General features: G+C 53.1%; 1 protein-coding gene across 2 annotated transcripts; it reads left to right on the plus strand.

The window, feature by feature from the left end:
- Positions 1-1,460: 1,460 nt before the first annotated feature.
- Positions 1,461-12,299, plus strand: SNAI3 (snail family transcriptional repressor 3). 2 transcript variants are annotated; one of them, XM_064273668.1, is made up of 4 exons: positions 1,461-1,689; positions 6,821-7,438; positions 8,642-8,739; positions 11,840-12,299. In XM_064273668.1, exons 1-4 carry the CDS (start codon positions 1,614-1,616, stop codon positions 12,071-12,073), a joined length of 1,026 nt encoding a protein of 341 aa, XP_064129738.1. In that variant the 5' UTR covers positions 1,461-1,613; the 3' UTR covers positions 12,074-12,299. The 2 variants fall into 2 exon arrangements, with proteins under 2 accessions (XP_064129738.1, XP_003418107.2); XM_003418059.3 differs by lacking the exon at positions 8,642-8,739 and having other exon boundaries at positions 1,463-1,689.
- The last annotated feature ends 1,354 nt before the right edge of the window (positions 12,300-13,653 follow it).

The raw sequence follows: 13,653 nt of genomic DNA on the forward strand, positions 1-13,653 counted from the left end.
GTAGTGTGGCAGTGGGGTGCGTGGCTGTGGGGCACGTGGCTGTGGGGTGTGTGGCTGTGGGGTGCTGGCAGTGGGGTGTATGGCTGTGGGGGGCCAACCATGGGGTGCACAGCAGTGGGGGGAGCCCAACTGTGGGTTGCACAGCCGTGAAGGGCCTGGCCACAGGGTGCTGGCTGTGGGGTGTGCAACAGTGAGATGCATGCCAGTAGGGTGCCTGGCCATGGCCCAAGTCAGATAAGTGCATTCTGCCATCCAGGCATCCACCTGTCAAGAAGAGTCTGGAGTTCTGGGTCCAGGTCCCAATTCTACCCTTAGTAATCTCTCAGAGCCTTGCTCTTCTCATCTGCAAAACAGGGATTATACTCTCCCAGTTACTCACACCTGGTAACTGTAGGAACATAAGACATTGGTGTGGCATGCCCTCCCCATCGTTCTTCTCTAGTCACCACCATCTCTACCATATCCACCCCCACCCCAAACCCACAGCTGGCAAAGAGCACCTTGCTGGCGGCCGTGGGGGACCTGGGCACGCCAGGGAGACCGACCTGCCACCCAGCTGTAGACAAGCCCCGTAGCTGCTCCCAGGGCTGCTAGACCACTGTCTGCCTCTGAAGGTAGGAAATGACCTTATTGTAGGGACCCAGACCCAACTCCACCCGGCTCTTTATTTTGAGAACAAATCTCAAGGACCCAGAAGCAGGGGAAGGGTTTGCCCAGGGTCACAGACATGGGTTGTTGCAAATGGTTCACCATCTTTCATCCAACTTTCCTGGAGTCCATGTGCCTCCTCGAGATTTCGGAATTCCAGGCTGTCTGGGCAAATCGTAACGCCGCTGGGGCCCTCACCCCACCCAGAAAGGGCCACTCTCCCCAGGCCGCCTGTCCCCCGGGATCTACCCCCGGTCACCCCTGGTCAGGCTGGGTCAGTTTAGATCAATTCCAGCACTGACATTCTCAGAAAGACAGAGGGCTGTAAGTGGCCAGAGTGAGGGTGCTTGGTGGACTAGTTCCTGCCTTCGCTACGCCCTGTGTAGACTAGATTCCTAGATTATAAAATAGAAGTGCTGGACTCAGTGCCGTGCGGCTTCGAAGTCCGCCCTTCAATCCGCAGCGCGTGGGTGCTCCAGGCCGAAGGGTCGGTGTGGGATGCCACGCCACGCCGCGCGCAGCCAAGGAGTCTAGTGGGGAGGGCACCGGCGTCCACGTGGCCCTGTGCCCCTCCCCCGCGTCCGCGCACCTGTCCCGGGCGTGGCGCCGCGGCCCCGCCCACGCCCGCGCCGGGCCCTGGTTGGAGGAGGCAGCGCGCTATGCTAATAGGCATGGCCCTTCCCGCCCCTGCACGCACCGGCCCCGCCCCCCCGCGCCGGGCTCTTGTTGGTGGAGCCGGCGCTCTATGCTAATACATAGACCCTGCCCACTTCGGTCCCGCCCCCGGCCCTGCCTGCAGGCTCCCCACCGCCCGCGCCCAGCGCTAGTTGGAGGAGCCGGCGCGCTATGCTAATAAGCCTGACCCCATGCGCACCTGACTCTGCGCGGGCCCGGTCCGCTGGCGTCCGGACGGACGGACGGACTAGTGGGGACCGCGTCCTGGACCCGCCGCCCGGGAGGAGAAGATGCCGCGCTCCTTCCTGGTGAAAACCCACTCCAGCCACAGGATTCCCAACTATGGCCAGCTGGAGACCCAGAGAGGTAGGGGTAGGGCCCGGGAGCGGGGGACACCAGTCTCTAGCCCCAGGTGGGAGGATAGGATAGGGCCTCGCCAGTTCAGCAGAGACGAGGGGCCCTCCTGGGCGGAGACCTGGGGGCTGGAAGTAGGTAAGGTGGCCCCCAGGGCACCAGCTGGCTTCATCGCACTCAGCCCGCCTTGGCATAGGGAGGGGCCCTCTTTTGCCCACTTAGAGGAGCGTTTCTAGGCCCCCAAATCTTGGGGCCTTTTCCTTGCGGATGGGGCACACCTGTCCCCACCACTGCAGTCCAGCTAAAGGGACCCCAGAGTCCTCTTCCTGGTGCACCAGGTTTGGGAGGGGTCCTGGGGATGATGGGGAAGAAGACAGAGGACCACCTGGGATCTGGCCCATCGAGGGCTCCCCCAGAGCTTCTGGCTTGAGTTGGTGGGCAGAGGAGATGGGAAGAGGGGCCCATGGGTTCTCTCAGTTGAGAAGGCTTGTCTGGCCCCTATTCAGCTGGGGAGGGACCCCCAATGCCTCCTCATTCCTCTCGGTCACTTCCTCCTCTCCTGGGGAAGCCCTATCTCTCACTGGTAGTTGCTTGTGCAGGGCAGGGGCTGAGATCCAGCCCACTGAGACTCCTGCTCGGTGGGCAGAGAAAATGAAGTGAATGTGACTGTCCACTCAGCCCCCTCCCTGCTGGACAGGGACACAGGAGGCCTGTGACAACCAGGAAGATGGACTCTCTGTTCTCTCAAAGAGCTGAGGCACAGAGGGATCAGAGTGGGCCCCACCTAGCTCGGCAGCTTCTTTGGACCAGGACCCACTTGGGGACCACAGGTGGCCCTGAAAGGGAGCAAAGGAAGGAAGGGCACTAACCAATGCTCCAGGGAGGCCCTTATCCTGTGAGCCTAGAGCAGAGGCCCACTCCCAGGGCAGGAACTCAGCCAAGGCTGCCACCAGGGGGCGACTTCTAGGGCTGTGCCTTTTCAAATGAAATCAATATAACCAGCCTCAACCAGCAATTTTGTAGGATAAAATAGAACAGAAACTATCAGTGTCTCGCCTATGATCAAGTGTGTGTGTGTACACACACAGTATGAACTTGAAGTTTCATGGGTCATAGTTTAAAAACCATTGCTTAGGGTCTGGTCGTACAGTGCACCCCACCTTGCCATGTCAGGTATAGACCCGTGCTGTGTGCCAGGTCGAGCATGCATTTGTAGGGGGAGGGTCTGCTCTTTGCACCCAAGCACTTCACACCCTTTCTAGTGCTCTCTGCTCCCCTTCTCCCTCGCTGTGGCTCCAGCTGCCTGGCTTTCCACTTTCTGCCAGGATGCTCCCCCAGAATAGACTTCAGATGCTAGGGCTTGGGGTCCCCCACTCTGTCCTTTAAATAAGGGCCTCTTTAGGGCTGCCCAGGGAACCCTTTGAAGCCAGAGGGTCCTGAAAAGTCTCTTATCCCAGGAATCTGAGCTGCAGAATGAATTTAAAAACAAGCAAAACCAAATGGATATGGGAGAAAGCCATTAAAAAGTACTACCCCTGGAATGAGTCTGAATCCTCCTCCCACCCCCCATGGCCATCTCCCCATCCTGCCTTCTGGAGCCGGCCCCTGGCCCTGCAGTCTTGGCTGGGCCGAGGATGCATGGGGCAGGAATGGGGGCACTCCTCAGAGATAAGCAGCAACTTCCTCCCAGCCACTGAAGCTTGAGAGACAGAGACCTTTCCCCTGTGGAAAGGCCCCTGAGGAAAGGTCTGGAATGGGAAGCTCCTAGGTGCCCCTGTGCCTGTCTCAGAGCCCCTGGGCCTTCGTCTCAACCTGTCATCACCACCACCACCCCTTCTGGGAGGACAGAGCTGATGTGCTGACTTTTATAACTGGGAGGATGAGAGTGGGAGAGATTAAGGGCAGGAGATAGTGGGGGTGATGCACCTTCCTTCACCTTTCTGAGATGGGACAGTGGCTGGGCAGAAGGGCAGTCCACCACCCATGTAGCCTCACCACCTCAGCACCCTTCTTCCCCAGCCCCTGCCTTTCTGTGCTGGCTCTGGAGGCCTGGTGTTGGGTGCCACTCTCCTGCCTGGGCTGGGGGAGCCAGAAGGGAACCCACTCAGGAAGACAATTTGCTGGAGTAAAACGTTTCTTTGTGCTGGTTGGGCTAGGGTGAAAGGTCCACAGGCTTTGACTAAGGACACTGGGTTGGTGAGAAGGGAACCCAGAGGAGGAAAGGGGAACAGGAAGAAAAACATAGAGGGGGAAGAGCTAGCAAAGAGGAAATAATAAGAGACAGAGAAGGGGGAGAAGATCATGTGAGAGACGAGGAGAGAAGAGAGCAGGGGAGGGGAAGGGAGGGAAGAAGTGGGGCAAATTCAGACTTGTCCTTGGTCAACAGTTTGGATCTGGTGGCTAGGCTGTAGCTGCCTGACAGGTGAAACTGAGCCTCCTGGGCTCACCTGGGAGGCCAAGGGTTGCAAAGCTGCTGCTCTGCACTGTCCCCATCCTGCACTGGAGTCCCACTGCCCAGCTCTCTGAGACCAAGGCCTCTCCTTCCCCAGAGAAGGCGGTTGCTACCTGAGCCTCCAAGGAAACCTTAGCCCAAGGTTGCGCCTTTTGGCTCCCAGGAATCCCTTCACACCTCGAAGGGGGTGAGTCTGACCCCTGAGCATTGCACGAGGGTCTTGAATAGCGTTCCTTCAAGCTTCATAACCCAGTCACACTCAAAGGTGCAGCCTGTAGCTGGAGACCAGTAAAAAACTCCAACTGGTGGCGACCCCGTATATGTCAGAGTAGAACCGTGTGCCGTACAGTTTTCAATGGCTGATTTTCCAGAAGTAGATTACCAGGCCTTTCTTTCAAGGTGCCTCTGGATAGATAAGAATCACCAGCTTTTCAGTTAGCAGCACAGTGCGTTAACAGTTTGCACGGATCCCCTGCCCTGTTCCTCGGAATGTCCTTTAAACCTTCAAATTCAATACAGGAAACTATTTATGGACCACCCACCATATGTGCAGCTCTGTGCTTGGCCGTGGAGGTGACGATAAAGGACAAGTCTCTACAGTATGTACTCTAGGGTCTCAGAGCACACAGAGCGAAGGGAGTGAGAGCTGGGGACTTGCATACGTAACACTCACCGTCATATGTCACACCTGCCACCTCCTCTCTTAGCCTTTCTGTTTTGTTTTAACAGCTTTATTGAAATATAATTCACATACCATCCAATTCCTTTGTTATCAGTGTACAACACAGTGGTCTTTAGTATATTCACAGACTCGTGGAACCATCACCACTGTCTAATTCCAAAACATTTTCATTACCCCCAAATGGAAACCCCGCACCCATTAGTAGTCACCTCCCACTCAAGCCCCTGGCAACCACTTGTCTACTTACCACTCGTCTACTTACCACTCGTCTACTTACCACTCGTCTACTTACCACTCGTCTACTTACCACTCGTCTACTTCCTGTCTCTGGTTTTGCCTATTCTGGACATTTTATAGAAATGGAGTCATATACTGTTTGACCTTTTTTAATATGGCTCCTTTTGCTTAACACAGGATTTTTGAGGTTTATCCATGTCATCACATGTATCAGTGCTTCGTTCCTTTTTATGGCTGTATAATATTCCATTGTATGGATATACTATATATTTATCCATTTTCTGTTGACGGACATTTGAGTTGTTTTTACTTTTGGCCGGTGTGAATAGTGCTGCCGTGAACATTCACATATAAGTCTCTGTGTGAGTATGTTTTCATTTGTCTTGGGTAGATACCTAGGAGGGGAATTGCTGGGCCATATGGCAACTCTAAGTTTAACTTTTTGAGGAGCTGCCAGACTGTTTTCCAAAGTGGCTGCACCGTTTTACATTCCCACCAGCAGAGCTGGAGGGCTCTGATTTCTCCACCTCCTTGCCAAGGCTTGTTGTCTTCCATTTTTCTAATTATCCCCATCCTAGTGGCTGTGGCTGTGAAGTGGCATCTCATTGTGGTTTTGGTTTGCATTTTCATGATGCCTAATGGTGTTGAGCATCTTTTCGTGTGCTTGTTGGCCTTTTATATATCTTTTTTGGATAAATGTCTATTCCAGTCCTTTGTCTAATTGTATGAATTGTTTTTTCATTGTTGCATTGCAAGAATTCTTCATTTATTTGGGATGCAAGTCCCTGATCAGACCTATGATTTGCAAGTATTTTCTCTCATTCTGTGGGTTATTTTGAACCACAGATATAAAGTCTGACCAAAAAGCCCTTCACAGAGAAAGCAGAAAATTTACTCCAACCTGTATGGAATAAGAAATGGGTTGAGGGCTGGTTGCAGATTTGGGCCTGGGGAAATCCAGAATTCAGCTCTTACTCTCAGACTACCCCCATGTACTTGGGGCTGTCACCATTCTAATCTGGATTCACATGGAGTGTTCTGGCCCACAAATTCCCAACAGCTCTGAGGAAAGCCAAGTGCAGGAACAAGTTGTATTTTATCTAATAAAGCCAGTCTTGACCAACAGAGCATTGACAAGAAACCCCAACCCCACACAGCTGGGGGGGGGGTGGGGGGAGTGGGGCAGCCAAGGGGGCCCCCTAGTGGCAGAGAAGGGCTTCCCAGAGCATCCTTGAGTTACCCTCACAAGGCAAAACTGCAGGTGGGTGGGATGATAAGGGTAATTAGCTTCAAGTGGCTGTATCTTACTGGCCGGGCCCACTGCCAGGCCTCCTGACTAATGTCGCGTTACAATGCTGACTCAGTGCAGTGCTTCCCACTCTGGAGGTGAGGCGGGGGCTAGTCGACAAGGGCAGCCCGGCCTGGGATGGTAGAGTGAGAGCCCCTGTGCCACTGTTTTGTCACAGATACGAGGGATCCGTGAGCTGTTTGTCTGTGTTTATAAAGAAGAACTGAGACTTACCCTCTAGACCCCAGGCCTCTCTGTTCTAGATTTCTGCACACTACCTCCCTGCAGCAGGGCGTCCCCACGCTCAGTATCTGTTGTAATGCGGCCCTAACAGCGTGGTTCCTAGCTGCCCATGACACCGAGTTGTGCTCGTCTCTGAAGACGGGCTTGTGATGAGATGGAGGAATGGGAGCTGAGGGGGCAAAAGTTGGGGGAGGGGGTCTGTCTTCACTGTTCGTTGTGCTCTCTCCTCCTCCCCCTCTAGAAGCCAATGGCTCCTGCTCCACCTGTAGGGGGCTGGTGGTGCCTCTCCTCCTCCCAGACAAGGAGGCCCCCTCCACACTCAGTGACACACCCCGGCCCCAGAACTGCACCCCTGTCATCTCCTGCCTCGCTTTGCCTCTACCACGTGATGAGGAAGTGCGGGGGGCTTTGAGCCCCAGACCCCTGGAGGTCAGCCTATTGGACCCAGGGGCTGGCCGAGCCCCCAGCGCACCTCTCAGAGATAGCCTGAACCACCTCAACCTGCCCCCACTGCTGGTCCTGCACGCAAGGTGGCCTCCGATCCTGGGCCCAGGCGGGGGCAAATCTCCAGAAAAACTGTGTGGGACTGCAGGGACACCCCGGCCCCCAGGCTGCTTCGAGTGCCTCGACTGCCACCGGCCCTACCACACTGTGGCTGGCCTGGCCAGGCACCGGCAGCTGCACTGCGACCTGCAGCCACGGCGCTGCTTCAGCTGCAAGCACTGTGACAAGGAGTATGCCAGCCTGGGCGCCCTCAAGATGCACCTGCGCACCCACACGCTGCCCTGCGTCTGCGTGCTCTGTGGCAAGGCCTTCTCCAGGCCCTGGCTGCTGCAGGGCCACATCCGCACCCACACAGGTAGGGACCCCTCGGGCAGAGACCAAGTGGGTTGGGCTCCATGTGGGTAGGGTAGGGTGGGGGAGAAGCCCTCTGCACAGGGATTGGGGTTGGGGCGGGGGGAGGTGGGAAGTAAGGTAAGAAAAAGGGGAGGGCCATCACCAGACAAATGGAGAACAAAATGTGGTCCGTCCACACGATGGCATATCACTCAGGCATAAAAAGAAACAAAGTTCTGGCACATGCTACAGCATGGATGAAGCTTGAAAACATTATGCTGCGAAAAAGGAGCCAGTCACCAAAGGACAAGTACTGTCCACTTACATGCAATGTCTAGAACAGGCAAATGCTTAGAGACCAAAGTAGACCAGGGGTTACCAGGGGCTGAGGGAGGGAGGGATGCGGAGTGAAGGGGCACTGAGGGGTTACCAGGGGCTGAGGGAGGGAGGGATGCGGAGTGAAGGGGCACTGAGGGGTTACCAGGGGCTGAGGGAGGGAGGGATGCGGAGTGAAGGGGCACTGAGTTCGTTTGGAGGGGATGGGAAACTTTTGAAAATTAATAGTGATGACAGTTGCCCAACATAGCGAATGTCATTAATGTCACTGAATTGTACACTTTAAAAGGTTAAATGGCAAATTTTATGTTCTGTGTATTTTCCCAGGATAAAACTTAAGGCAAGGATAGGCCAGAGGGGAAGGAGGGAGTTGTAGGAACAATGGAGGGAGAGGTCATGTCCAGCTCTGCCTCTCGGGAGCCCAGGAGTCTGTTTTTGGTATTCTGGGCTGTTCAGAACTCCTGAGCAGTGGAGTCAGGAGGGAGATAGAGCTGAGGTGGGCGAGGCCTGGGTCACTTGGCCTGGTGAGGGGCAGGGAGAGCCGCTGGGACTTCACTTGGAATCTTGGAGAGTGAGAAGGTAGCTAAGCGACTGCAGGAAATAAAGGAGACAAAGGAGGAAGGGAAGAGGGGAAAGAAGACCCAGAGACAGAGGAGAGGGAGAGAAGTCAGAGCTTGTTGCTGAAAGAGGCCTTGGAGGTTAGCCTTTTCTTCCGTAGATTGAAACCAAAGCCCACAGAGAACGCAGGGACACTCTGCCTGGGGGAACTCGTAGCTGAGCCCATATCCACCTGACCTGGCCTGTTCAGCCACACCAGGCAGAGTTCAAGACGGGAAGACAGAAGTAGGTTCCAGGAGTAAGAATCGTGTCTTGCTTGTAAACCCAACAGTTGCAACATACGCTTTTTGCAATGGGAGGCTCCTGACCCCGAGGTCATGGCCCTGTGCCTGGCGTGCCCTGAGTCACCCCGGTGGAGGGGAAAGGCAGGTATGTTTGCAGAAGGAATCACCAGGTCCCAGAAATTGCCTCAGTTTTTCCTCCATACCTTGCTGAGGATGTCTTTGGATGCCCATTCTTTTTCCAAGGGTGCTACTCTCAAGCTCTGGTGCATCTGGGGTGCAGTTCTCTGGGAGTGGAGTGCCCAGGTTGCACCAGCCAGCAGGGATGTAGGTGCTCTGTGTCCCCTTGTGACTGCAGTCGAGAATCTATCAGGATTCTGTGGGATGCATGCTGGACAGAGGCCCCCCAGGTAGAGGACAGTGGCCTTGCCCTTGATCCTTGTTAGGGTCCTCCCGCTGACCACATCCCTACAACAGGAACTAGGAGCCCTGACTGAAGGCGCTTTGGAGGATACAACTAGCAAATTGTTTTCTTTTGGTGGCAAAAACATATGTAACACTATCACAATGTTTTGATTTTCATCAGTGGAGACCTTTTCTTCTTAGTCTATTCTTCAAAGTAAGGTAGCTGCTTGTTTTACTTCCACGACACTCAGGAGCATCCTTTGGCAAAAAAAAAAATTAATACAGCATTGCCAATTCAATATTTTTTACATGTATAATTCAGTGACAACTACTACATTCATCACCCATATCCACTGCCAAGTTTTCTATCACCGTTAACAGATACTCAATGCTTCCTCAACAAGGATGCCCCCTTCCTGGCCAGGGCTCTCTATTCTTTCCTAAATACCTGCTTCCTGGGCAGGTCTGTAGGGCTCTGCTCTTCCCTGCTTCGTCTTCACTGGGACAGCTTGAGGCTTTTCATGTCCCAGAGGGGAAGGAGGCCCCAGGAGAATCCAAGCAGACATGAGGTGGAAGAAATCTGCCATGAGGCAACCTCTGCTTCTCAGGGAGATTTTAGATACTGCAGAGTATACCCTACCCCAGCAGCTCTCCTCAGATGACTCGTGCTGCTTAGCCTCACCGCTTCCTCCTGGGGGTCTCAAAAGCTCCCCTCTTAGGGAGGGGCAGTGAAAGCCTCACAGGCTGTCAGTGAGCCTTTGGAATAGGGATAAAGAGGGGCTTTTAATTTATAAGAGGGGCCTGTAAACTGCCTCCTTTGCCATGAGACCGGAAGAACTGGATAGTGCCCAGCTACCATTACTGAACATTTTAATCAAAGATTCTATAGAAGAATCCTGATCAAAAGGGGGGAAATGCAAAACAATTTCAAATTCTTATGGAATCCAGACTTTCTGAAACCATGGAGGCTGGGTGAACTCCTGAAACTATTACCCTGAGATACTCTTTAAACCCAAAACCAAAAATATTCTCTAAAATCTTAAAACCAAACAATAGGAGATTGGAGCTCATGCACTGCTGGTGGGAATGTAGAATGGTACATCCACTATGGAAAATGATATGGCACCTCCTTACAAAGCTAGAAATAGAACTACCATACGATCCAGCAATCCCGCTCCTAGGAATATATCCTAGAGAAATAAGAGCTGTCACATGAATAGACATATGCACACCCATATTCATTGCAGTATGCAGTATTATTCACAACAGCAAAAAGAAGGAAACAACCTAAATGCCCATAAACAGATGAACAGATAAATTACAGTACATATACACAATGGAATCCTACACAACGATAAAGAACAATGATGAATCTGCAAAATATCTCATTACATAGGTGAATCTGGAGGGCATTATGCTGAGTGAAATATGTCAATCATAAAGGACAAATATTGTATGAGACCACTATTATAAAAACCCAAGAAAAGGTTTACACGCAGAAAAAAACAATCTTTGATGGTTACAAGAGTGGGGAGGGATGGGGAGGAAAATCACTAACTAGATAGTAGACAAGTGTTAACTTTGGTTTAGGGAAAGACAACACGTAATATAGGGGAAGTCAGCACAACTTGACCAAGGCAAAGTCATAGAAGCTTGCTAGACACATCCATACTCTTTGAGGGACCAAGTTACTGGGGCTGAGGGCTGGGACCATTATCTTGGGGGCACCTAGGTCAATTGGCATAATATAGTTCATAAAAAGAATGTCCTACATCCTACTTTGGTAAGTAGCATCTGGGGTCTTAAAAGCTGGCAAGTAGCCATCTAAGATACATCTATTGGTCCCATCCCATCCGGAGCAAAGATGAAGAAAACCAAAGACACAAGGAAAATATTAGTCCAAAGGACTTAGGGATCACATGAACAAGATACTTCACCAGTCTGGACCCAGAAGAACTAGCTGGTGCCTGGCCACCACCATCCACCAGTCTAACCGAGATCACAATAGAGGGTTCCGGGCAGAGCTGGAGAAAAATGTAGAACAAGATTCAAATTCACAAAAAAAGGCCAGACTTACTGGTCTGATAGAGACTGGAGGAACCCCCCGAGACTATGGTCCTTGGACATCCTGCTAACTCAGAACTGAAGCCACTCCCAAAGCCCACTTTTCAGACAAAGATTAGACAGGCATATACTACAATAACACACGTGAGGAATGTGCTTCTTAGTTCAATCAAGTATATGAGACCAAATGGGCAACGCTGCCCAAAGGCAAAGACGAGGAGAGAGGAAAGGAAAGGGGAACTGGGCAACTAGACAAGGGGAACCCAGAGTATAAAGGGTTCGGGAAGAGGGCTGACATGTTGCAGGGATTGTAACCAATATCACAAAACAATTTGTGTGTAAATTTTTGAATGAGAAATGAATTCGTGCTGTAAATGTTTACCTAAAGCACAATAAAATTAAAAAAAAAAAAGCTTTATTAGTAAAGAATGTCTGCCTTGAGCATTGTGCTCTTTTGAGATCTATCTACGTGGGACCAAATTGACAACAGCGACTTGAAAGATTAGATAGGAGCCTTAGAGGGCAGTGAGTTTATGTTAATGGGGGAAGAACAACTCAGAGAAGGAGGGTGAGAATGGTTGCACAACTCGAAGGATGTAATCAGTGTCACTAAGTTGTGTATATAGAAACTGTTGAATTGGTGTATGTTCTGCTGTGTATATTGTCAACAACAACAACAAAATGTATGAAAAAAAAGAGGGACCTGTGACTACTGGGTCTGCTTTCCCGGGCCTGCTCTGATAGGTCTGTCATTCACCACCACCTATCTCTCTCCCCAGGTGAGAAGCCCTACACCTGCTCACACTGCAGCAGGGCCTTCGCTGACCGCTCTAACCTCCGGGCACACCTGCAGACGCACTCAGATGTCAAGAGGTACCAGTGCAAGGGATGCGCCAAGACCTTCTCCCGTATGTCACTCCTGGCACGCCACGAAGAATCGGGCTGCTGCCCCGGCCCCTGAGTGCTGGCCAGTCAGCACTGGAGGGGAAAAGAGGACCGAGATGGGGGCCTAAGGCTGGTATCCTTCCTGGGAACACGTCACCTGGCACCCAGAGGAGCCTCGCATAGGGGTAGGACCTTGTCTCCCGTCTGCTGGCCCCTTTCCCACTGCCACCTCCCGCCTTCAGTCAGAGCCAGGAAGTCAGATGGCAGTGGCCTGCAGGCTGACCCCAGGCTGCCACCCAAAACCCCCACCCCACTCAGCCCAGGAGAGATGCCTCGTCTGCCTCCAAACAAGAATCACGTGTAGTTTGCACCTGGGTGTGGTTTTCAGTGAGGTCTCAACAGTTCAAGGCTCTGTGGGGAGATGATCACCAGCACTGGAAAGTTCTTCCTGCCTCTAAGCCAACGGGGTGTCTTTGGGGTTGTCTGGTGTGGAGTCCATCAGTAAGACATGGCCTGGGCTGGCCTCCACCCTGCCTCTTGTTGGGAGCTGGGACACACTGTCCCCTGTCAGCCTACACACACATACCTGCCCCTCCCCCACCTCACCGACCCTCCCTGAGATGGAGCAGGACACACGGAGCCAGAGAGTGGGGACAGGCCATGTCAGAGGAGCCCCGTCCCCGCCTGATCTGGGCCTTTGGAATATCACCTCGTGGAATCCTGGGCGCCACCAGCTTTGTTGCTCTGATGGTGTCCAAAGAGAACGTGGCCACTGGGTAATAAAGAGCTCCTCACTACTGCTGTCTGTCCTTGAAGTCCTTGGTCTTGCTTAAACTCCTATGTCGGTAGGAGGCCGACCCCCGAGGTGGCAGCATTCCAGGATAGTGGGGCCTCTGGCCACAGAGCAGGGGACCGGAGTGGGGGCTATCAGAGGGGGAGAAGGCTGGGCATTGCAGTGAGGTAAAAGGGGGCTTCTGTGGAAGCGAGGCAGCAAGAAGGGGTGCAGAGCTGTACAGGCCAATGGGCGCAGGATGTGGGCCATAGGTGGGGAGGGCTGACAAGAGAACTCGGATGCACCTGAGGCGCGGGGATAAGCCCATGAGGGGTCCGTGTGTCTGGGTGGCTGGGGGTGGATTTTCTTCCACACCGTGGTCACATTTAGAAGAGGATCCAGTTCTCTGTCCCCAGCAACAGAACACCGTGTGGGTTTTACCTAATCACCACCATCTTGCCAAGGGCTGTCTGTATCACAGTAGCGGTCACTGCTGTTTCTCCTCCATGCCCTGGAGCAGGCGTCCTAGACCTGCCTTGCCTGAGACCCTCCCTCACAACGTCCCAAAGCAACTTGGACACCAGGAAATACCCTCCCCCAAGGTCTCCCCCCGCCCCAGTTTGGTGGCTTCATATCCCTCTCTCACATGCCCTCCCCCTACCCCTAGGCAGCTCAGACTGGTTCCCACTGGGCTGCCCCACCCCATGCCTGGGTCTGACCTGCCCCAGTTCAGCCTGGCAGGTGGCACACAGGATGAAGGGCACATCCGAGTCAGCCAGGACTGATGTCAGCAGCTCTACTCCTGGCCCTGGCCAACGGACATGTAGCAGGCACCTTGAAATGGAGCCACCGGCCAAGTGGACCTGAGCCTCCTGAACCTGCTGACCCTCCGCTTCCCTTCAGAGAACATTCTAGAATGCTTACCAGTGTGATGCC

The sequence above is a fragment of the Loxodonta africana genome, chromosome 21 (assembly GCF_030014295.1).
Source record: "Loxodonta africana isolate mLoxAfr1 chromosome 21, mLoxAfr1.hap2, whole genome shotgun sequence".
In the NCBI taxonomy this organism is placed as follows: Eukaryota; Metazoa; Chordata; class Mammalia; order Proboscidea; family Elephantidae; genus Loxodonta; species Loxodonta africana.

Bases quoted from the DNA above. Each gene is read 5' to 3' on its own strand.
- SNAI3 (XM_064273668.1), top strand. From the start codon at position 1,614: ATGCCGCGCTCCTTCCTGGTGAAAACCCACTCCAGCCACAGGATTCCC. The intron at 7,439-8,641 runs GTAGGGACCCCT...TAAACCCAACAG, and splicing joins CCACATCCGCACCCACACAG to TTGCAACATACGCTTTTTGC. The intron at 8,740-11,839 runs GTATGTTTGCAG...CTCTCTCCCCAG, and splicing joins CCGGTGGAGGGGAAAGGCAG to GTGAGAAGCCCTACACCTGC.